This window comes from Phocoena sinus, chromosome 1 (genome assembly GCF_008692025.1).
Source record: "Phocoena sinus isolate mPhoSin1 chromosome 1, mPhoSin1.pri, whole genome shotgun sequence".
Classification (NCBI taxonomy): Eukaryota; Metazoa; Chordata; class Mammalia; order Artiodactyla; family Phocoenidae; genus Phocoena; species Phocoena sinus.
In genome coordinates this window covers 81,362,421-81,386,915 of record NC_045763.1, presented here as the reverse complement: position 1 = coordinate 81,386,915, position 24,495 = coordinate 81,362,421, and the positions used below count along the sequence as shown (strand labels likewise).

Below are 24,495 nucleotides of genomic sequence, written 5' to 3'. Positions count from 1 at the left end.
GTGGCACGGTGGTTAAGAATCTGCTTGCCAATGCAGGGAACATGGGTTCAGGCTGTGGTCCGGGAGGATCCCCCATGCCGCAGAACAGCTGGGCCCATGTGCCACACCTGCTGAGCCTGCGCTCTAGAGCCTGTGAGCTACAGCTGCTGAGCCACGTGCCACAACTATTGAAGCCTGCGAGCCTGGAGTCTGTGCTCTGCAAGGGGAGAGGCCACCGCAGTAAGAGGCCTGCGCACTGCAGTGAGGAGTGGCCCCCACTTGCCACAGCTGGAGGGGGCCTGCATGCAGCAACAAAGACCCAATGCAGCCAAAACTAAATAAAATAAATTAATTAACTTTAAAAAAGTATCGAGAATGAAAAAGGTGATATTATTACAGATCCTACAGGTGTTAAAAAAGACCCCAACAAGATATGAATAACTTTATACCAATAAATTTGACATAATTTGGGTAAAAAGGAACAAATACCTTGAGGAGAAATATTACCAAAACTGACAGAAGAAATAGAAAATCTGAGTAGTCTTAACACTAATAATGAATTTGAAGCAATTTAAAAAAAATCTTTCCATAAAGAAACCCTGAGCCTTAGATAACTTCATTGGTAAAATTTTCCAAATATTTAGGCAGAAATAACATCAAACTTACCCAAACTTTTCCAGAAAAAAAGAAAGAATATTTTCTAATATTTTAATTTTTTTGAAGGCCAGCATGACTTTGATTTCAAATCCTGACAAGGACATTAAAAGAAAGAGAAATTATTCATCAGTCTATTCATGAATATAAATCCAAATGTTCTTAACAAAATATTAACAAGTGGAATCCAGCCACATATTTAAAAAGTATAATACAGCACAGTTAAGTATGGCTTATTCCGTACATGCAAGAGAGCCTTAGCATTTAAAAGTGGATCAATATAATCCTTACATTAACAGGGCAAAGAACAAAAAGGAAAAAAAACATGTGATCCTCTTGATAGATGTCAAAAAAACTTTGACAAAAATTCAATGTTAATTTTTCATTAAAAATATATAGCAAATGTATATATATAGCAAATACACAATAGTGAACTATTTTTAAACTTTTCTATTTAAATGGAGAATGATGAATGTTCTCTCTTACTATTCAATACTTCTTTTCAACATTGTGCTAGAAGTCCTAGTCAGTACAATTATATAGAAAAAGAAATATAAGGGATAAGGGTTAGGAAGAAAGAAATAAACTGTCATTACTTGAAAGCAACATGATTATGTACCTAGAAAATATAAAAGACTCTATGGACACACTATTAGAATTAATATATATATTTAGAAACATCACTGGATAAAGAGTCAATATTAAAAATTGTACAATAACATCAAAAAAGCATAAAATACTTAATAAATTTAACAAAATAAGTGCAAGATGTGAACACTGCAAACTTCAAAACATCATTGTAAGAAATTAAAGAAGACCTAAATAAATGGAAAGATATGCCATGTTCATGGATTGGAAGTCTGAATATCATTAAGGTGGCAACATTTCCCAAATTAATTCACAGATTCAATACAGTCCTTATCAAAATTCTAGCTTTTTTTTTTGGCAGAAATTCACAAGCTGATTCTAAAATTCATATGCAAATGTAAGGGACTCAAAATAGCCAAATCAATCTTTAAAAAAAAGAACAAACATGGAGACTCACAATTCCTGATTTCAAAACTTACTATAAAACTACAGTAATCAAGGCAGTGTAGTACTGGCATAATAATAGACATATAGATCAATAGAATATAATTAAAAGTACAAAAATAAATCTATACATCTATGGCCAATTGATTTTGAACAAAGATGCCAAAACAATTCAGTGGGGAAAGGATAGTATTGCAACAAATAGGGCTGGGCATCTGGATAGCCAGTTGAATTAGTTTGAACCTCTACTTCATACTATATATAAAAATTTTCTCAAAATAGATTAATGACCTAAAGATAAGAATTAGAACTTAGAAGAACACATGGGTGTATATTTTCTTGACGTTGGATTAGGCAGTAGTTTATTAGATATGACATCTGAAGCTCAAGCAACCAAAGAAAGAAAAACAGATGAATTGGACTTTATCAAGGTTAAAAATTTTTGTGCTTCAACTGACACTATCAAGAAAGTGAAATAAACCCACAAGATGAGAAAATATTTGCAAATCATATATCTGATAAAGGACTAGAATCTAGTATATATAAAGAAATCTTACAACTCAACAATAAAAACACAAATAGCCCAATTAAAACTGGTCAAAGAATTTAAGTAGACATTTTTCAAAGAAGAGCTACAAATGGCCAATATACAACATGAAAAGATGTCCAACATCATTCATCAATACAGAAATTCAAATCAAAACCACAGTGTGGTATCACCCAGTAGGATGGCTTTAATAAAAAGATGGACAGTAACAAGTGTTGGCAAAGATGCAGAGAAATTGAAACTCTCATGCTTTGGTAGTGGGGATATGAAATGGTGCAGCTGCTTTGGAAAACATTTTGTCAGTTCCTCAAGAAGTTAAACATAGAATTACCCAGGAATTCCTCCTCTAGGTATATATCCAAACAAATTGAAAAATATTCATACAAAAACTTGTACATGAATGTTTATAGCAGCATTATTCATAACAGCCAAAAAGTAGAAACAACCCAAATATCCATCAACTAATAGATAAGTAAAATGTGGTAGATTCATTCAATGGAATATTATTCAGCCACAAAGAGGAATAAACTACTGATACATGCTACAACATGGATGAACCTTGAAAATATTATGCTAATGAGAGAAGCCAGTCACAAAAGATCAGATATTGTATTATTCCATTTATGTGAATGTCTAGGATAGGCATATACATAATGACAGGAAGTAGATTAGTGATTCCAGGGGCAAGGGGTAGGAAGAAATGAGGAGTGACTACTAGTGGGTTCATGATTTCTTTTTGTGGTGATGACAGTGTTCTGGAATTAGATAGTTATGATGGTTGTATGACCTTGGAAATATACTAAAAACCCACTGAATCATGTACTTTAAAAAGGTCTTTGTGGTATGAATTCTATTTCAATTAAAAAATTTTAACATCAGTTGTATTACTACTTACCAGCAAAAAAATGATAGAAATCATAATTCTGAAAATACCATTTACAATAGCATTAGAAATCTCAAATATCTAGTAATACAGTAGCAAAAGATATGAAAGACCACACTACAGAAAAACTAGAAATCTCATGGTGTATATGTTTAGATATAAAAAAGGAAGAAGGTTTCTATCTTTCAATGACTCCCTTTTTCTTAGAACTGACTGCCACATCACAGAAGTAGGTTGTTTGTCTTGTTTGTACTGCATTCTCCTCAGACCCCTGGTCTGGCCACTATTTTTCTCACAGCAAAATTATCAGGAACCAGGGTGACCTTCTTTCATTCAGTTCAAAGTCCAAATTCCTAGATGAAAAGAAATACCTCAGTTTAAGAAAGACAATTTAGAATTAGGACTGCACTAAGAGAATATAAAATCAGAGCTGTCGGTGGCCATCCTTTACCATGTGCAGAAATAATCAAAGTTAGCTGGACCATGTAAGAGAAGACTAAATCAGAGGTATAGAAAGAATCAAAGGTGAGAAGGCCAGAGCTGAAGTTCTGATGAGTTTCCATTTCTTGGTTTCAGTCCCTCGTGATGCCTAGCTGCATTGCTGCTTTTGGATTCTGTGAGATAGCTATGTTCATGTAATACATTTCCACCACCCACCACATGGGTTTTTTTAAAAATAGCTTGAATTCTTTCTGTTGCTTGCAACTGTAGTGAAAATTACGATGTTTACTATACTTCCTTCTAGCATGAGACTTTTTTTTTTTTTTTTTTTTTTGCGGTACGCGGGCCTCTCACTGCTGTGGCCCCTCCCGTTGTGGAGCACAGGCTGCGTCCCGGACGCGCAGGCTCAGCGGCCATGGCTCACCGGCCCAGCCGCTCCGTGGCATGCGGGATCCTCCCAGACCAGGGCACGAACCCGCGTCCCCTGCATCGACAGGCGGACTCTCAACCACTGCGCCACCAGGAAAGCCCTAGCATGAGACTTTTATGAGAGCAAAAGTCCCCCACATTTTCAGCATAACCCTGTGGAAAACAGATAAAAGATGCTTCCTATCAGGCAAATGTTTTATTATACACATACCCCCTTCACATACATATATTATACATAAAACCATCCTAAATCTTATGAACATTCAGATTATATAATTCAGTTCTTATATGCAAATTCAAGTATCCCCAAATAAAGTTGTATAATTATACCTTTATATATAACATACATACACTATCTGCATTTTCTTTCTCAGTAACTTACACAATGAAGGGGTCACAGATTTACCCTACTAAGGTTGTGACAACAGCCTTTTCAAAACAATACAGATTTCAGTTTTTCTGACCTCTTGTCAGACCATTTTATTAAATGATAAAAACTGATATTTAGTTCAGAGAATATAGTTGCTAAATGATTGTTTAGCAATCATTTATATATGCTTGTAGGTTCAACAAATATTTTAATATTTTATACTGCCAAATTGTAGGACCATATTTAAAAACAGAAGTATGCACCTTAGAGTACAAATATAATTAGAAAATTTTTTTATGCTTCCTACAACTCTTTCAAAAATATTTATTTTTTAGTTGTTTCTCACAGTTATAGTCCAAGAGATAAAATTTTTGTAAAATTTTAGGAAAAATATTTTAGCTGTTTTTAAGATTAGGCAGTGTGAAAAATACACCTTTTTAGTTGTAAATTTTTTTAACTTTTATTTTTATCATTTAAACTTCTTATCCTTTAAATGCATTCTCAATAAGAAATATGGGCTTTGTTTACTTTGAAGAAAATTGATTTGACATTAATAAGTTCATCTGCATTTGCTATGCCATTTTGAGTGTGAAAATTTAATGTACTTGAAGAATGCAAGGATAAAACCAGTGCCCAAGCAGTTTGGAAGTGTGCACATTTAAATACTAGTCAAAAGGCAGTCTGCTTTTCTTTGTACTCTTTGGTGTATACATGCATTAAATTGCAAAATCAAGGACTCCAATTCATTAGTGCTATCCTTTTCTTGATAAATAACAAAATGATAGTGTAATATTTGACAAAAAAAACGAAAGGAGATTTGCTTTCTCATTTAAAAAGTAAAATTATAAAGTGCATAAATATGATTAGCATATATCAGGAACTGCAAAATAAAAAGTAATATTCTTTTAAAAATATTAATTCCAGTAGCTTATGCACCGACCACATTATTTGAATTTATAGTTAGGATGTGAAGCTGTGTCAGGGATGCCTCCTATTTTTAATTTTTTTCTGGATTTTTTTTTTTTTAAGCAACTGACCCTTACCCCACTGGTCATTATCGACCCTGTTAAAGTAATTTTAAGTATTTACTTCAAATATATTTCTAGTTCATATTAATGATTCATTTTGCTTTAAATACTTGGAAACGGGAACTTTAAAAACATGTAAATTAATATATTATGTGACAGAACTAAGAAAATATATTCATTTCAGATTATGATAGTGATGGGGTATGGGATCTGTTAATTTTATACCTAAGTGTACAGCTTAGGTCAGTTTTCTCTCAGAACCTTTTTTTTCCTTCAGAACCTTATTTTTCCAATTGACAATCTCTGTAAGCTTGTGTTTGTTAATAAGACAAATTCAGACAGTTCTCAGACTTAGGGAGTGGAGTTGCACTTATGTATAAGTGGAGGAGCACTTATATTTTCTAAGTATCATTTCTAACAGAAATACAGTAGAAGTTTTGTCACTTAGGTAGTAATAGCCGTATGCTAGTATTCTGTAAACAAACTTGTATATAGTTCTCATTCCTAGCAAGACTCGCCAACACTGCCTTGAAATTTTGGGGTGTCCCCAGAATCTCTATTAGATTTCCAGATCCTAGTTAGTTTCCACCACTGGGAACAAATGTGTATAGTCATTGTGCACCATCTTGTGGTAATGTTTAGAAGTTCATCTATTAGAAATTGTTGGATAAGGGACAAAGTGACTCCTTATCACTTACTTCAAAACAACAACCTTCAAGGGGTTTCCTCCTATTCTTCCCACCCTACAAACTGTAGATTCCTTCCCTAAGTAAATTAAATGCATTATATGGGGAAAACTAAGGCAGCTAGTATAACTAGTAAAATAGGGTGGTTGAGAGATCAGGCTCTGGAATTAGACCACCTGAATTAGAATCTCAGATTTGCTACTTATTATTTCATAGTTTTGAACATGTTACTTAACCTCTTTATGAATTAATTTTCTCATCTGTGGAGATATAATAGGACTGCTGTATAGGCAGACAACCAAGGATGAAGAGACATTTGAGGAAAATGTGGGACATGTGAAAGAAAGCCCAAAATAAGTAAACAGAAAGTGGACAAAAGAACAACCGGATAATTCAGAGATGTAATAAAACGTAATATAAACTAATCAGTAACATCAGAGAAATTAAAGACTAAATTGAAACCATAAAACAGAATAGCATGCTGTGAAAAAAATAAAAATTAAAGAAGAAGAGCGAGCACAGGGAAGTAAAAATTATGATTTAAAAACAAAAAACAAAACAGCTTAGCTGGAGAGCCAGAAAATAAAATCAGTATAATCTGAATGAAAGCAAAAAGACAAGGAGACAGAAAACATGAGACAAGAGGGCAATCTGGAGTCTGATACCCGACTAATAAAAGTTTCAGAAAGACAGAACAAACAAATCAGAATAAATAATTTGAGAAGATTCACTAGACTTAAAGTGAGACATATATCTATGCATCAAAAAGGCTTACTTAGTGCTGGTTAGGATGAATGAAAGAAGATCTACAAAGGAAGCAACGTTTCAGAACATCATGGATAGAGAGAAAATCATAAATGTTTCCAAGGAACAAAAATTGAAGCAGTTTTAATGTTTTTATCAGCAACACTGGATGGTAGAAGACAGTGGACTTAAAAATCCAGGGGGAAAATGATTTCCAACCCCGTGTTCTATACCCAGGAAAACTATTAATTACGTGTGAAAGTAAAATAAAGACATCTTAATACATTCAAGGATTCAGAAAGTTTAACTCTCATACATCCTTTCTCAGGCAGTTGTTCTAGGATGAGCACAATCAAACAAAGCAGTTAACCAATAAAGAAAAAGTCAAAGAATCCAGCAATAGTGGATTCAGCCCAGAAGCTTAATGAAAGGAAGTTCCAGGATGACAACTATAGCACAGGCCTAGATTGCATTGGGAGGAAGATGGAGGGCTCAAGAAAGGAGATATATATTGGGGGAGTAAATGGGTGAGGTGTTTTCATATAGTTGCCTTTATCTTTGAAATATTGAATGAACTAAAAAAACTTTAGGTAGATATTGCTAGACTAAAAGTCAGTAAAACTTCAGGGAAAATAATATGTTGCTCAAGAAAGAAAAGCACTCCACTTGATTCTGCATTAAAAATATTTTTACCTTCTATGTGTCTCTCGAATTAGTCCATTCTCTTTGAATCTACTAATACTACCACTCTAGACTGTTACTGTAATTTTCTTTTATCTGCTCCGTCCTCTCTCAAATCCGTTCTCCTACAGTAGCCTCTTAACTAGTTTTCTTTTTCTTTTTTTTTGCGGTACACGGACCTCTCACTGTTGTGGCCTCTCCCGTTGCGGAGCACAGGCTGCGGACGCGCAGGCTCAGCGGCCAGGGCTCACGGGCCCAGCCGCTCCGCGGCACGTGGGATCTTCCAGGAAGGGGCACGAATCCGTGTCCCCTGCATCGGCAAGTGGACTCTCAACAACTGCGCCACCAGGGAAGCCCTTAACTAGTTTTCTTGCATCTACTCTGTCCTCTCTCAAATCTGTGCTCCATACTACACTCCACAGATTGCTTTTTTCAAAATGCAAATTCAGTTATGTCCCTTCTTTGGTTAAAACACTTCAGTGGCTCCCCATAGCTCCTAGAATAAAAGATCCACATCATTAACATCCACTACAAGATTCCATACTAACACTAAGTCAATCAGTTCCTAAGTAGCAGTGGGGTGCCAGCTGCTATGTAGTCTTGCCTCACCTCCATAGGATTGACTGGTAAAGACACAAGCGACCCAAATATATTTAGATAGTTTACTACTTACGCAGACAGCAAAACATGATCAGCATGGTATCAGTTGCATGCATCCATAATCCCAGAGAATGACACTGAACTGGAGGGACCAGATGAGAATGATGGGTTGCTTTGTTTTTGAGGAGTCAACTCTAGGCTGCAGCTAAGCAACTTTATAGCCTACAGCTGTACCTGAAAGGGTCAAGGTGGAAAGTCCTATGCCTTACTAGAACCAGGAGACAGATGAGAAACTGCCTCATGACAGCCTTATGCAGGATAGGCAGCCTCCTGCAAGCTAAGGAGGCAGATGAGAAATAGCCTTTAACAGTTCCTCACAAGACTGGCTATCTTGACATGTCCCAGGGAGGATCAGAGGGCATTCTGTAACTAACTGAGTCTTGCCTAGGTGGAGACATGCAATCACCAGGGTGCCATGGTGGAGCTGTTTCCCTAGGAATATAGGCTGATCTTACTACCACTGTAGTCTCATCTCATGCACTCTCATTTTTTGAGCATCAGCCACATTGACCTTCTTTTAATTTCTCCACGTGTCATGCTTTCTCTTGTTTTTGAGCTTTTTCTTGAAAAAAAGCTTTCTCTTGAAAGCTTCTTCATATGCTATCCCTTTCTTTCTCCTACCCTTTGCCTTGTTAATGCCATTCTTTTTTCAGTCCTCAGTCCAATTACCACTTCATTAGGAAAGTCTTCCAAGACATTCCTGACCAGGACCATTCCCCCTGTTATGTAGCATTGTGCCCCTCTCCTTCATAGCACTCAGAACAATTTTATATTTACTTGTATAATCTTTAATTAATGTAATAATAGAGATAATACATACACTAATGTATTAGTTTATTACTTAATTTTAAAATGCTATCACATACGTAATTTCATTTTATCTTTTTACCTCTGTGAGGTAACAAAACAGGTAGTATTATTTTTTTAAATAAATTTATTTATTTATTTTTGGCTGCTTTGGGTCTTCATTGCTGCGTGCGGGCTTTCTCTAGTTGGGGTGAGCGGAGGCTACTCTTTGTTGTGGTGCACGGGCTTCTCATTGCAGTGGCTTCTCTTGTTGTGGAGCACGGGCTCTAGGTGCACAGGCTTCAGTAGTTGCAGCACATGGGCTCAGTAGTTGTGGTGCACGGGCTTAGCTGCTCCGCGGCATGTGGGATCTTCCCAGCCCAGGGCTCGAACCCGTGTCCCCTGCTTTGGCAGGCGGATTCTTAACCACTGCACCACCAGGAAAGTCCAAAACAGGTAGTATTATTTTTAATCCCTGCTGTTGTTGTTGTTTTTAACAGAGAACAATCCATATTAGAACTCATGTTTTCTTACTCTAGTTTAGGGTGCCCTGTACTTCACCACTGTGTTTTTCATGTAAATACATTAAATATAAAGCAGCATACAGTAGGTGAGAGGGGCAAAGAAAATGCCATAAGGGCTTGAAGGAGAGAGAAATCACTTCCAATTTAGGTGATCAGTATAGATCTCCATGATAGAGGTGCCATTTGAGTTGGTCGTGAAAGCAGATAGATAGGCTTTTGGTAGACAAAGAAGGGTCTTCTAAGACAAGAGGTAATATCAAAGGTACAATCATAGAAAGGCTTGGGACTATTTGAACACTAATGGCAAGTGAATGTATGTTTTTGGATGTAGGGTTAATATGGGTGCTAGAAGGGAGGCTAGAATTACATTGTAGAGGACCTTAAATGTGGAATTAATTTTGTTGGCAGCAGGAAGTAACTAACGTTTCTAAGTGGGCAAATTATCTGATCAGAGTTGAATTTTGGGAGGATTAATTAAACAACAGCATATAGATAAATTGTAGCATGGTAGGACTGGATTCAAGGAAAACAGAGATCACGAACTGGGGCAAAACTTCTCAACCAGTAAGCCGTGACATACCTTGTAAAGTATAACGTTGAAACCTTTCAGACAAGGATCACTAGGAGCATACCTATATTTGAGGAAAGTTAGGTATTTTTTAATTTGCTGCAGCAAAGGAGAGCACAGCACCTGCAGAACTGTGGGTCATCTCAGGGAATTGCGAGGAGCCTATTATAGGAGTTCAGCTTGTTCCAGGTGATTCTTAGAAGGGTTTGGGAGAAGCAGAGATCAGTTCTAGATTGGGTGCTATCAGCAAGTGGGATATTGGATATTTTGGTATATCTTATCTTGGAGATGGGAGAATTAAAAAAATAGTAGTCATTTGTGTTAGCCAGAAGAGGGAGATGTTTAGTTATTCTTGTGGTTCTTCAGCGTCCTTGTCTCTACTTTCAGAAATAATTACACACTAGTCTTATATCTGTCTTCTACTATGATCATAGAGTGGCCTTATCTGATTATTGTTTATATTCTGCCGAAATTGTTTATGTTCAGTTGGGAACACTATGGTTCAGCTGTCAGCTACCAGCTGCCAGGGTTATTTTATTACTTTTTCAGTACCCAGTACATTGATCTGCTCAGCCCCCAAGGCATCTAACCAGTTGCCTCATATGGTGAGCAGCCTTATTCATTTACCCCTGGGTGCTATACATATATTATCATTGTTCAGATGTGCCATGCCTTGAAAAAGTTGATTGAGCAACACACTGAAAATGAAGAGTAAAGGACCGAGAAAGATTACAAAAGTTTTCAGATCTCTTCACTACCTCCAACATTTCTAATTTAAAATCTGTGCTCCAGCAAAAATAAACTGATGTGTTTCTATAGTCTGTGGTTGGTTGCCTTTGGATATTATGCTGTCTATCTGGAACATCTTCCTCTGGTCCCCTTCTCATGTCCAGATCCTGTCTGTCCTTCAAGGGCCACTTCAAATGTCTCTCCCTTCTCCCATGTTACTCGGAGAGTTAAAATCAAGAAAAAACCTACTTAAATATAATAAATGAAGAATAGATTATATATTTCGATATATTAATTCTAGCTTAGAGGTCAAGCTGGAAGCAATCTCTCCTTTCTATGAATTCATATAGCAAATTTGTTTCTATCCCTAAAGCACTTATTTCTAACATTTATTAAATATGCATGGTGTCCTATCTACTAGCTGCTGTCAGTGGTACCATCAAAATGCCATGAGGTTTCCTTCTTTCCGGGTTCTTCAGGCTTAAGTATAAAGTAGAAAAAAAAGTTTCAAAACTCCACCCTCATTCTTATCTCATTCAGCAGGAGTTAACTGATGTTCAGTGATATTTGGTTCTATTTATATCAGGGAGGTTAAGAGAAGCTTATAGGTGACTCAGTGCTCCTTGTGAAAAGCTGGGATGGGCCTCATAGTGGGCAGGGACTGATTGTTATCAGAATATCTTTTAAAAATACATATTAAGGGGTTAACTTTTGAGGGAGTGTGAAAATCATAATCTTTTTGTACTGCCAGAAAGGACAGAGCTGTATAAAAATTAATTATAATTAGTCACATTAATAGATGTAGTGAAAAAGAGGCTTTCTTTTCTTATATTAATTTAGGAATGACTGCCTGCAAAAAACCTGGGAACCGAGAATGTAAACATCACTGTAAAAATAAACATACATGTGGACACGACTGCTGTGAGTTCCATAAAACAAGTTTATTTCAGGTTTTTAAAAATTGAAAGGTCATTGAAGAATAGTAATAATATCCTAATTATCCATGTATGATATTTATATTATGCAGCTTATAACTCAAATAATTTTCTTTCTTTTGTGGTTAACATTTTTAAAAAATAAATATTAGATTAGAATTTTGAAGAAATTTGACTTTATATGAACAATACATAAAGTTTAACTTAAACAATCTAGAATTTCTTCTCATAGGTAAAAATGGAGTTGCACAGAAGTCAGAAATGAAAGAGTCAACAGTTTCTTCATATTTATCTGATTTAAGAAACAGAAATGCTGTTTCATCTCTTCCTCCAGTGAAACGTCTAAAGGTTAGTTTTAATAACATTTATCCCTTGTTCTGTAATTAAATGTATATGAATATCCCTTTTTTCTGGGTATCAGGTAGGTATCCACAGAGTACTTTAGAGTTACATAAAGGCTTGAGTAGGAAAATGACTATTATTCATAATACTGTTTCTATAGGAAAAGATACTATAGTTTTTAATAATTAATCTATAAATCCACTTTTGGTGCATAGGGGCATAGTTATGCATCCCTTTGCTTCATTAGCCTCTTTTTTTTTTTAAACCAGAGAAGAGGGATATGTAGCTTGCTTTGGTTCAGCAATTGAAACTAGAAACTCTTGCCCTTTTGTGGCTCCATCTGTGGTGGACTGCGCTGGAAAGTCTGAAGTTGATTTTGATTGACGCACATAGATGAGTACTGAGCAAGAGTCTCCCTTTCAAGTGGTGAAGAAATGGGAGTCCCCACTGGTTGATAGGATAGTCACTAGCAGACTTACTCTAAGCCTAAGTCATCATATCCAGGGCAAAATAATTGATCAGGCCACAAAACAGAGCGAAGAAAATGGCGGAGTGCCTGATTCTTTTCTAGGTCTTTTTTTTTTTTTTAACATCTTTATTAGAGTATAATTGCTTTACAATGGTGTGTTAGTTTCTGCTTTATAACAAACTGAATCAGCTATACATGTACATATATCCCCATATCTCCTCCTTCTTGAGTCTCCCTCCCACCCTCCCTATCCCAAACCCTAGGTAGTCACAAAGCACTGAGCTGATCTCCCTGTACTATGCGGCTGCTTTCCACTAACTATCTATTTTACATTTGGTAGTGTATATAAGTCCCTGCCACTCTCTCACTTCGACCCAGCTTACCCTTCCCCCTCCCCGTGTCCTCAAGTCCATTCTCCACATCTGCATCTTTATTCCTGTCCTGCCCCTAGGTTTTTCATAACCATTTTTTTTCTTTGTTTTTTTTAGATTCCATATATATGTGTTAGCATACAGTATTTGTTTTTCTCTTTCTGACTTACTTCACTCTGTATGGCAGACGCTACGTCCAACCACCTCACTACAAGTAACTCAATTTCATTTCTTTTTATGGCTGAGTAATATTCCATTGTGTATATGAGCCATGTCTTCTTTATCCATTCATCTGTCAGTGGCCACTTAGGTTGCTTCCATGTCCTGGCTATTGTAAATAGAGCTGCAGTGAACATTGTGGTACATGACTCTTTTTGAATGATGGTTTTCTCAGGGTATATGCAATGCCAAGTAGTGGGATTGCTGGGTCACATGGTAGTTCTATTATTAGTCTTTTAAGGAACCTCCATACTGTTCTACATAGTGGCTGTATCAATTTACATTCCCTCCAACAGTGCAAGAGGGATCCCTTTTCTCCACACCCTCTCCAGCATTTATTGTTTGTAGATTTTTTGATGATGGCCATTCTTACTGGTGTGAGGTGATACCTCGTTGTACTTTTGATTTGCATTTCTCTAATGATTAGTGATGTGGAGCATCCTTTCATGTGTTTGTTGGCAATCTGTTTATCTTCTTTGGAGAAATGTCTATTTAGGTCTTCTGCCCATTTGGGGATTGGGTTGTTTGTTTTTTTGATATTGAGTTGCATGAGCTGCTTGTAAATTTTGGAGATTAATCCTTTGTCAGTTGCTTCATTTGCAAATATTTTCTCCCATGCTGAGGGTTGTTTTTTCATCTTGTTTATGGTTTCCTTTGATGTGCAAAAGCATTTAAGTTTCATTAGGTCCCATTTGTTTATTTTTGTTTTTATTTCCATTTCTCTAGGAGGTGGGTCAAAAAGGATCTTGCTGTGATTTATGTCATAGAGTGTTCTGCCTATGTTTTCCTCTAAGAGTTTTATAGTGTCTGGCCTTACATTTAGGTCTTTAATCCATTTTGAGTTTATTTTTGTGTATGGTGTTAGGGAGTGTTCTAATTTCATTCTTTTACATGTAGCTGTCCAGTTTTCCCAGCACCACTTATTGAAGAGGCTGTATTTTCTCCATTGTATATTCTTGCCTCCTGTATCAAAAATAAGGTGACCATATGTGCATGGGTTTATCTCTGGGCTTTGTATCCTGTTCCATTGATCTATATTTCTGTTTTTGTGCCAGTACCATATTGTCTTGATTACTGTAGCTGTGAAGTATAGTCTGAAGTCAGGGAGCCTGATTCCTCCAGCGCCATTTTATTTCTCAGGATTGCTTTGGCTATCAGGGTCTTTTGTGTTTCCATACAAATTGTGAAATTTTTGGTTCTAGTTCTGTGAGAAATGGCATTGATAGTTTGATAGGGATTGCACTGAATCTGTAGATTGCTTTGGGTAGTATAGTAATTTTCACAATGTTGATTCTTCCAATCCCAGAACATAGTATATCTCTCCTTCTGTTTGTAACATCTTTAATTTCTTTCATCAGTGTCTTATAGTTTTCTTCATACAGGTCCATGTCTCCTTTGGTAGGTTTATTCCTAGGTATTTTATTCTTTTGTTACAATGGTAAATGGAAGTGTTTCCTTAATTTCCCTTTCAGATTTTTTCATTAGTGTATAGGAAGGCAAGAGATTTCTGTACATTAATTTTGTACCTGGCAACTTTACCAATTTCATTGATTAGCTCTAGTAGTTTTGTGGTAGAGTCTTTAGGATTCTCTATGTATAGTATCATGTCATCAGCAAACAGTGACAGCTTTACTTCTTCTTTCCAATTTAGATTCCTTTTATTTCTTTTTCTTCTCTGATTGCTGTCACTAAAACTTCCAAAACTATGTTGAATAATAGTGGTGAGAGTGGACAACCTTGTCTTGTTCCTGATCTTAGTGGAAATGGTATCAGTTTTTCACAATTGAGAATGATGTTGGCTGTGAGTTTGTCATATATGGCCTTTATTATGTTGAGGTAAGTTCCCTCTATGCCTACTTTCTCGAGGGTTTTTGTCATAAATGGGTGTTGAATTTTGTCAAAAGCTTTTTCTGGGGCTTCCCTGGTGGTGCAAGTGGTTGAGAGTCCACCTGCCAATGCAGGGGACACAGGTTTGTGTCCCGGTCTGGGAAGATCCCACATGCCACGGAGCAGCTGGGCCCGTGAGCCATGGCTGTTGAGCCTGCACGTCCAGGGCGTGTGCTCTGCAATGGGAGACGCCACAGCAGCGAGAGGCCCGCATACTGAAAAAAAAAAAAAGCTTTTTCTGCATCTATTGAGATGATCCTATGGTTTTTTCTCCTTCAATTGTTAATATGGTGTATCACGTTGATTGATTTGCATATATTGAAGAATCCTTGCATTCCTGGGATAAACCCCACTTGATCCTGGTGTATGATCCTTTTAATGTACTCTTGGATTCTCTTTGCTAGTATTTTGTTGAGGGGTTTTGCATCTATGGTCATCAGTGATATTGGCCTGTAGTTTTCTTTCTTTGTGACATCTTTGTCTGGTTTTGGTATCAGGGTGATGGTGGCCTCATAGAATGCGTTTGGGAGTGTTCCTTCCTCTGCTATATTTTGGAAGAGTTTGAGAAGGATAGGTGTTAGCTGTTCTCTAAATGTTTGATAGAATTTCTTCTGTGAAGCCATCTGGTCCTGGGCTTTTGTTTGTTGGAAGAGTTTTAATCACAGTCTCAATTTCAGTGCTTGTGATTCATCTGTTTATATTTCTGTTTCTTCCTGGGTCAGTCTCGGAAGGTTGTGCTTTTCTAAGAATTTGTCCATTTCTCCAGGTTGTCCATTTTATTGGCATATAGTTGCTTGTAGTAATCTCTCATGAACCTTTGTATTTCTGCAGTGTCAGTTGTTACTTCTCCTTTTTCATTTCTGATTCTATTGATTTGAGTCTTCTCCCTTTTTTTCTTGATGGTTTATCAATTTATCAATTTTGTTTATCTCTCTCAAAGAACCAGCTTTTAGTTTTATGATCTTTGATATTGTTTCCTTCATTTCTTTTTTCATTTATTTCTGATCTGATCTTCATAATTTCCTTCCTTCTGCAAACTTTGAGGTTCTTTTGTTCTTCTTTCTCTAATTGCTTTAGATGTAAGATTAGGTTGTATTTGAGATGTTTCTTGTTTCTTGAGGTAAGATTGTATTGATCTAAACTTCCCTCTTAGAACTGCTTTTGCTGCATCCCATAGGTTTTGGGTGTTGTGTTTTCCATTGTCATTGTTTCTAGGTATTTTCTGATTTCCTCTTTGATTTCTTCAGTGATCTCTTGGTTATTAAGTAGTGTATTGTTTTGCCTCCATGTGTTTGTATTTTTTCCCTTTTTTTTTCCTGTAATTGATATCTAGTCTCATAGCTTTGTGTGGTCAGAAAAGATACTTGATATGATTTCAATTTTCTTAACTTTATTAAGGCTTGATTTGTGACCCAAGATATGATCTATCCTGGAGAATATTCCATGAGCATTTGAGAAGAAAGTGTATTCTGTTGTTTTTGGATGGAATGTCCTATAAATATCAATTTAGTCCATCCTGTTTAACGTATCATTTAAAGCTTGTGTTTCCTTATTTATTTTCATTTTGGATGATCTGTCCATTGGTGAAAGTGGGATGTTAAAGTCCCCTACTATGATTGTGTTACTGTCGATTTCCCCTTTTATGACTGTCACCATTTGCCTTATGTATTGAGGTGCTCCTATGTTGGGTGCATAAATATTTACAATTGTTATATCTTCTTCTTGGATTGATCCCTTGATCATTATGTAGTGTCCTTCTTTGTCTCTTGTAATAGTCTTTATTTTCAAGTCTATTTTGTCTGATATGAGAATTGCTACTCCAGCTTTCTTTTGATTTCCATTTGTATGGAATATCTTTTTCCATCCCCTCACTTTCAGTCTGTATGTGTTCCTAGGTCTGAAGTGGGTGTCTTGTAGACAGCATATATGTAGGTCTCATTTTTGTATCCATTCAGTCAGTGTATGTCTTTTGGTTTAAGCATTGAATCCATTTACATTTAAGGTAATTATCGATATGTGTGTTCCTATTTCATTTTCTTAATTGTTTTGGGTTTGTTATTGTATGTCTTTTCCTTCTCTTGTGTTTCCTGCCTAGACAAGTTCCTTTAGCATTTGTTGTAAAGCTGGTTTGGTGGTGCTGAATTCTCTCAGCTTTTGCTTGTCTGTAAAGGTTTTAATTTCTCTGATGAAGCTGAATGAGATCCTTGCTGGGTAGAGTAATCTTTGTTGTAGATTTTTCCCTTTCATCACTTTAAATATGTCTTGCCACTCCCTTCTGGCTTGCAGAGTTTTTGCTGAAAGATCAGCTGTTAACCTTATAGGGATTCGCTTGTATATTGTTTTTCCCTTGCTGCTTTTAATATTTTTTCTTTGTATTTAATTTCTGATAGTTTGATTAATATGTGTCTTGGCGTGTTTCTCCTTGGATTTATCTGTATGTGACTGTCTGTGCTTCCTGGACTTGACTGACTATTTCCTTTCCCATATTAGGGAAGTTTTCAACTATAATCTCTTCAAATATTTTCTCAGTCCCTTTCTATTTCTCTTCTTCTTCTGGGACCCCTATAATTCGAATGTTGGTGTGTTTAATGTTGTCCCAGAGGTCTTTGAGACTGTCCTTACATCTTATTTCTTTATTCTCTTCTGTGGTAGTTATTTCCACTATTTTATCTTCCAGGTCACTTATCTGTTCTTCTGCCTCATTTTTTTTTGCTATTGATTCCTTCTAGAGAATTTTAAATTTCATTTATTGTTGTTCATCTTGTTTGTTTGCTCTTTAGTTCTTCCAGGTCCTTGTTAAATGTGTCTTGTATTTTCTCCATTCTATTTCCAGGATTTTGGATCATCTTTAGTATCATTACTCTGAGTTCTTTTTCATGCAGACTGCCTATTTCCTCTTCATTTGTTTGGTATGGTGGGGTTTTACCTTGCTACTTCATCTGCTGTGTGTTTCTCTGTCTTCTCATTTTACTTAACTTACTGTGTTTGGGGTCTCCTTCTCACAGGCTGCAGGTTTGTAGTTCCTATTGTTTTTGGTGTCTGCCCCCAGTGTCTGCTTGGTTCAGTGGGTTGTTTTGGCTTCCTGGTGGAGGGGACTAGTGCTTGTGTTCTGGTGGATGAGGCTGGATACTGTCTTTCTGGTGGGTAGGACCGTGTCTGTTGGTGTGGCTGTGACCTTATTATGATTTTAGGCAGCCTCTCTGCTAATGGGTTGTGTTGTGTTCCTGTCTTGCTAGTTGTTTGGCATAGGGTGTCCAGCACTGTAGCTTGCTTGTCGTTGAGTGGAGCTGGGCTTTAGCGTTGAGATGTAGATCTCTGGAAGAGCTTTTGCCATTAGATATTACGTGGAGCCGAGAGGTCTCTGGTGGACCAATGTCCTGAACTCAGCTCTCCCACCTCAGAGGCACAGGCTGACACCCGGCCAAGAGCACCAAGACCCTCTCAGCCACACAGCTCAGAAGAAAAGGGAGAATAAAGAAAGAAAGAAAATAAAATAAATTAAGTTATTAAAATAAAAAATAATTATTAAAATTAAAAAAATTAAAGTAATAGAAAAAGAAAAAACAGAAAGAAAGAAAGAGGAGAGCAACCAAACCAAGAAAAAAATCCACCAATGATAACAAGCACTAGAAACTATACTAAAAAAGAAAAACAAACCAAAAAAAACCAGACAGGCAGAACCCTAAGACAAATGTGAAAGCAAAGCTATACAGACAAAATCACACAAAGAAGCATACACGTACACACTCACAAAAAGAGAAAAAGGAAAAATTATATATATCTTTGCTTCCAAAGTCCACGGCCTCAATTTTGGGATGATTCGTTGTGTATTCAGGTATTCCACAGATGCAGGGTACCTCAAGTTGATTGTGGAGATTTAATCCGCTGCTCCTGAGGCTGCTGGGAGAGATTTCCCTTTCTCTTCTTTGTTCGCACAGCTCCCAGGGTTCATCTTTGGATTTGGCCCCCACCTCTGCGTAAGGGTAGCCTGAGGGCGTCTGTTCTTCACTGATACAGGACGGGATAAAAGGAGCAGCTGATTCGGGGGCTCTGGCTCACTCAGGCGGTGGGGAGGGAGGGGTACGGAATGCGGGGCGAGCCTGCAGTGGCAGAAGCCAGTGTGACGTTGCAACAGCCTGAGGCACGCCATGCATTCTCCCGGGAAAGTTGTCCCTGGATCACGGGACCCTGGCAGTGGCGGGCCTGCACTGGCTCCCAGAGGGGAGGTGTGGGTAGTGACCTGTGCTTGCACACAGGCTTCCTGGTTGCTGCAGCAGCAGCAGCCTTTAGCATTTTATGCCCGTCTCTGTTGTCTGCACTAATAGCCGCAGCTCGTGCCCATCTCTGGAGCTTGTTTAGGCGGTGTTCTGAATCCCCTCTCCTTGTGCACCCTGAAACAATGTACCCTTGCCTCTTAGGCAGGTCCAGACTTCTTCCCGGTCTCCCTCCTGGCTAGCTGTGGTGCACTAGCCCCCTTCAGGCTGTGTTCATGCAGCCAACCCAGCCCTCTCCCTGCGCTCCGACTGAACCCGAGCCTCAGCTCGCAGCCCCGCCCACCCCGGCGGGTGAGCAGACAAGCCTCTCGGGTTGGTGAGTGCCGGTCAGCACCGATCCTCTGTGCGGGAATCTCTCCGCTTTGCCCTCCGCACCCCTGTGGCTGCGCTTTCCTCCGGTGGCCCCAAAGCTCCCACACCACCACCACCCCAGTCTCCAGCAGTGAAGGGGCTTCCTACTGTGTGGAAACTTTTCCTCCTTCACAGCTCCCTCCCGCTGGTGCAGGTCCTGTCCCTATTCTTTTGTCTCTGTTTTTTCTTTTTTCTTTTGCCCCACCCAGGTACGTGGTGAGTTCTTGCCTTTTGGGAAGTTTGAGGTCTTCTGCCAACGTTCAGTAGGTGGTTCTGTGGGGGTTGTTCCACATGTAGGTGTATTTCTGTTGTATTTGTGGGGGGGAAGGTGATCTCCAAGTCTTACTCTTCCGCCATCCTGAAGGTCTCCTCTCTAGGTCTTTTATAAGAAAGAAGATTCTCAGTCATGAGGCTAAAACAAGGAGAATATTGGGAAACATGGAGAGGTTTACAGTTTGAAATGGCAACCACCTTTTCTGAGACAATTATTTTTTAGTGTCCCAAGTTTTTCCTACCTTTTTTTTTGTACTTATTCCATATCATCCATCCCTCCCTTCATCCCTCCCTCCCTCCCTCCCTTCCTTCCTTCCTTCCTTCCTTCCATATTCATCGAGCACCAAGAATGTGCCAAGCACTATAGTAGGTGTAGAAGATCCAGTGATAAGACCGTTTTAGTCCCAGACCTCATAAAACTTACAGTTTGAGTGAAGGATACAAATAAGTAAATAGGCTTTTTTCAATACAGTGTGATGAGTGATTCTCGTGACAGAAGTGTAAGATAACTTGAACTTATAGAAAGTGCATTCACTCCACATTTGATAGGCCAGGAAAGGATTCCTAATAAACGTGATTGAGACCTGAATGATATATGGGCATAAGCAAGCATGGAGAGGTCGTGTACCAGAGTTGGTGGTAAAGGATAGAAAAGTATTTCAGCTATAGAGAATATGCAGTGGTCAGAGCTGAGAAAGAGATAGAGATCTTTTAAAAACTGAAAGTAATACGGTTATATCTGGAGTTCATTTACAAGTAGGAGGGTGGAGAAAGATAAGGCTGAAGAAGTAGGAGCTAGATCATGAAAACATTTTTGCTATTTTAAGGATTTGGATTTTATCCTGAAAGTACTGGGAAATCACTGAAGGGCTTTAATCAGTGGCATGATGGGACCGCATTTTATAAAGTTCACTCTGGATTGCAATGTAGAGAATGCATTAGAGGATAATAGAAAAGGAACATAAGGACTCATTAGGGAGGTTTTGCAGTAGTCCAGGCAAGACGATGGCCTAGTCTAGTGTAATGGCAGTAGCAATGGAGAGAAGTGGCTGGGTTTAAGATATTTTTCAGAGGTATAAACAACTACCTTTGCTACTTATTGTTTATACGGGGTGAAGTAGAAGGAATAAAGATGATGCCCTTCTGGCTTGAGCAACTGGGAAAAAAGTGGGCCTCACTAGGGTAGAAACTCTAAATGGAAACAAATTTGGAGGAGTAGAGACATGATAAGTTCATTTGGGAAATACTGAATTTAGAGGCCTACAAGATGTCTAGGTAAAGATGTTCTATAGACAGTTGGATAATTGCCGTTTGAAAGTCAGGAGAGAGTTGAGCTAGAAATCAAGAAAGAGAGCTAAGCTCAATCTACAGAGAGCTATAGATTTGAGAGTCATTCATGTGTAGATGGTAATTGAAGACATGGGATTAAATGAGATCTATGATTGAGAATGAGTGAGAGTGAGAAGAGAAGAAGGCCTCGTGATGAAGAACCATGAAGAATTATCAACATTTAAGAAGGGCCTGAGAAGGAGATTTGAGTTGAAAACTAGCTTGAGTTTCTCACAATTTATTGGTTTGGGGACTATATGTATCAGCAGGAATTTTGCTGTTTGGCTTATTTGTTAAAAGGTGTATTGATATGAAATTGATAGTTGAACTTGTTAATTTTTCATTAATAGATGCAGATGAATAAATCTCAAAGTGTGGACCTTAAAGAGTTTGGTTTTACTCCAAAACCTTCTCTTACCAGTATATCAAGGTACAAATATAATGTTAATATCTGAGGTAAATATTCATCATAAACTCTCTGTTCCTCCAAATAGTCATTTATTCAGAGAAAGATGGTTACTGGCTACCTTGAACTCACAGTAATCTTTTAGTTCCATAATGAGGTAATTATCATCAGGAGAGTTTGTTATCTTTTACACCCCCAAATTTATTTAGAACTCTGCAGTCATAAGGATACTTTAACATTGATCTAATCTGCTCTTTCCTGGAAAACTACCCATCCTATGTGTCATGCCTCCAGGCTCTCTCTGCCTTCTAAACTTAACAGATGACAAGAGTATACTTTAAAAAGAGAAGTCATGTTGGTGTATAAAGTCTAATATTTTCCATTTAGGGGCCCACTCTATATTAATAATACCTCAGATTTATAAAATACTTTATAATTTAAAAATTGCATGTTTGTGCATTCTTTCTTTTGAACTTAACAACAACCTGGCTCATAAACCAAGGTATTTTTATCCTATTATATAGATGAAATAACCAAAGCTCATATTCAGAGGGCCCTAGATGATAATTCAGCATTCTTTTCCTATTATGATACCTAAAAGGTAACAGTATATGTAATTTCCTTCCAGATAAGGGCATTCTACATGCTGGGATGACATTTTAATATACTTAACAACCAGTACAGAACAGTCCGCCTGACCAATCAGAATAGATGCCAACACTACTTGAAGAGATCCTAACTTTTGTATCTAACTGAAAGAAGCATTAGAAATAAATTTTTAAGTCTACACACAAATAGCAGAAATCTACCCAATGGGGGAATGTAAAGATGACTAAGTGACCTAAGTAGTTGTCACTTCCATTAAACACCTATTTTTTTACCTTTACTACTCAGGCTAGTACAGTTTATCATAGAAGTGTTGAGTGGCTGAACCAGTTTTTTCCCATTTATATGAATCAGTAGTTTTCGAAGTCAGATTAATTTTAATATTTTCTTTAACATTTTATGGTTTTATTTATCTTTATAAAGGTCAGAATATTTAAACATACCCGAATTGCCTATAATGGAGCAGAGGTATCAGCATGAGATCTACACAAAGGTCAACAACCAGAACCATCTGCATATCAAGACAAAGGTAAATTACTGTTGATATTGACTTGAGAGAGAAAATGATTTCTCACTACTTGGATGACAAGCAATGTTATTGAAAAACCAAAATCTAAAGTTATGATTATTAACTTGGCAACATTTTTCTCTTCAGTTATTGAAGCAGTTTCAAATTCTTAGGTCTGTTATTTCAGATGGTCTTGTTGTGTCTATCATAGATTCCTAAAAAATCTTTTCGTACATAGCATTGACTATTTTAATTTAAAGATAACATGAGGGCGCTTCCCTGGTGGCGCAGTGGTTGAGAGTCCGCCTGCCGATGCAGTGGACACGGGTTCGTGCCCCGGTCTGGGAAGATCCCATATGCCACGGAGCGGCTGGGCCCGTGAGCCATGGCCGCTGAGCCTGCGCATCCGGAGCCTGCGCTCCGCAACGGGAGAGGCCACAGCAGTGAGAGGCCCGCATACCGCAAAAGAAAAAAAAGATAATATGAGGAAAAGCTGAGAATATAAGGGATCTTAGGATATGCAAAGTATTAAAATGCTGAACGATTACTTTTATGTGTCTTTAGAATTATTTGAAATAATTTTTTATTTATAAAATTAGTCCATTTTATAAAATAGCTGTGTGACCTTGGGAAAATTATTTAACCTCTTTGGGCGTTAGTCTTATCTTTAAAATTAAGGGATTAAATTGGGTGACCTTTAATATCTCTCTAGTTCTTAAACCTATGATTCTTACAATCTCTATGATATGTGAGACTATAACCTAGTTTGTGGGATATAGCTGGTTTGTAATGTAGATTTGCTTTTTATCTGTGTCTGTCATTAAATTAAAGAGATAATGCATATAAATTCTTCAACTTTGGGCCTGTTTCATCATTTCTCCGGGTCCTGCCATTAATAGCACCATTTCTCTGGGTCATGCTACTATACTAATAGCAGTCTGTTAAAACATGTGAGAAATAATTCTGGCCACAGAGTTGTTTGTTCAAGTGGCTGTATGTAGAAATGGTAAACTTGGGATTTTCTAAAAACAATTAATTTCATGTGTGTTGTTTTGACTTCTATTGCCACTCTTTCCTTCATTCTTTCACTCTATTGCTTTCTCTGGCCATAATTTAAGATCTTAGGTAGGCAAGGGCTGGAGTACCCATCACCCCTTATGACACCGTGGCAGCCATTAGGCCCAATATCAGATCAAGAAAAATCCCCTGGTCTTACCTAGACTATCAGAACGTTTATCCAATTTGTTCAAAGCCTGAAAATATTATTACAACATGAATAGAAGGTGTAAGAGTGTCAATCCTCTTATTTTTATCTCTCTTCAACCTGTAGCCCTCTAACTTATTCCTTGTATGGCTGATCTATTCCCTGCCCTTCTCCACACCAGAGTTTGTCCTTCCCTACTTTTATGTTGTCTTTACATAGTTTTTCTACTTTTATTTCTTTCCCACCCACTATTCCAAATGTGATTTGTATTATGATATAAAAGTCTCATCTAGATACTTTAAACCCCAATAATAACTATATCCCTCTTTTACTGAATGTCCCCCCACCTTTTTTAAAGAAGCTGTATAATATAGTCAACTTACAGGATCTAGAGATTATCTGTCTAGGTTCAAATCCTAGCTCATTTAGTAGTTGTATGACTTTCATAGTATACTTACCCAGTTCATCTCAATTCCCTCATCTGGTTATATTTTAGGGATTTTAGGGTTAAATGAGATAATATATATAAAGCTCTTAGCATAATATCTGGTACTGTTATTAATAGTAATTGAGTATATTC

The 24,495-nt window shown here is 37.5% G+C and overlaps 1 protein-coding gene across 1 annotated transcript in view; it reads left to right on the top strand.

Annotated features, from left to right (window-relative positions):
• HFM1 (helicase for meiosis 1) overlaps positions 1 to 24,495 on the top strand; it is a 126,117-nt gene that overhangs the window by 86,149 nt on the left and 15,473 nt on the right. Inside the window, 5 exon segments of the mRNA XM_032614876.1 lie at positions 11,582 to 11,662; positions 11,909 to 12,024; positions 21,542 to 21,621; positions 22,627 to 22,699; positions 22,702 to 22,732. Of these exon segments, the coding sequence (XP_032470767.1) occupies positions 11,582 to 11,662; positions 11,909 to 12,024; positions 21,542 to 21,621; positions 22,627 to 22,699; positions 22,702 to 22,732 (381 nt within the window).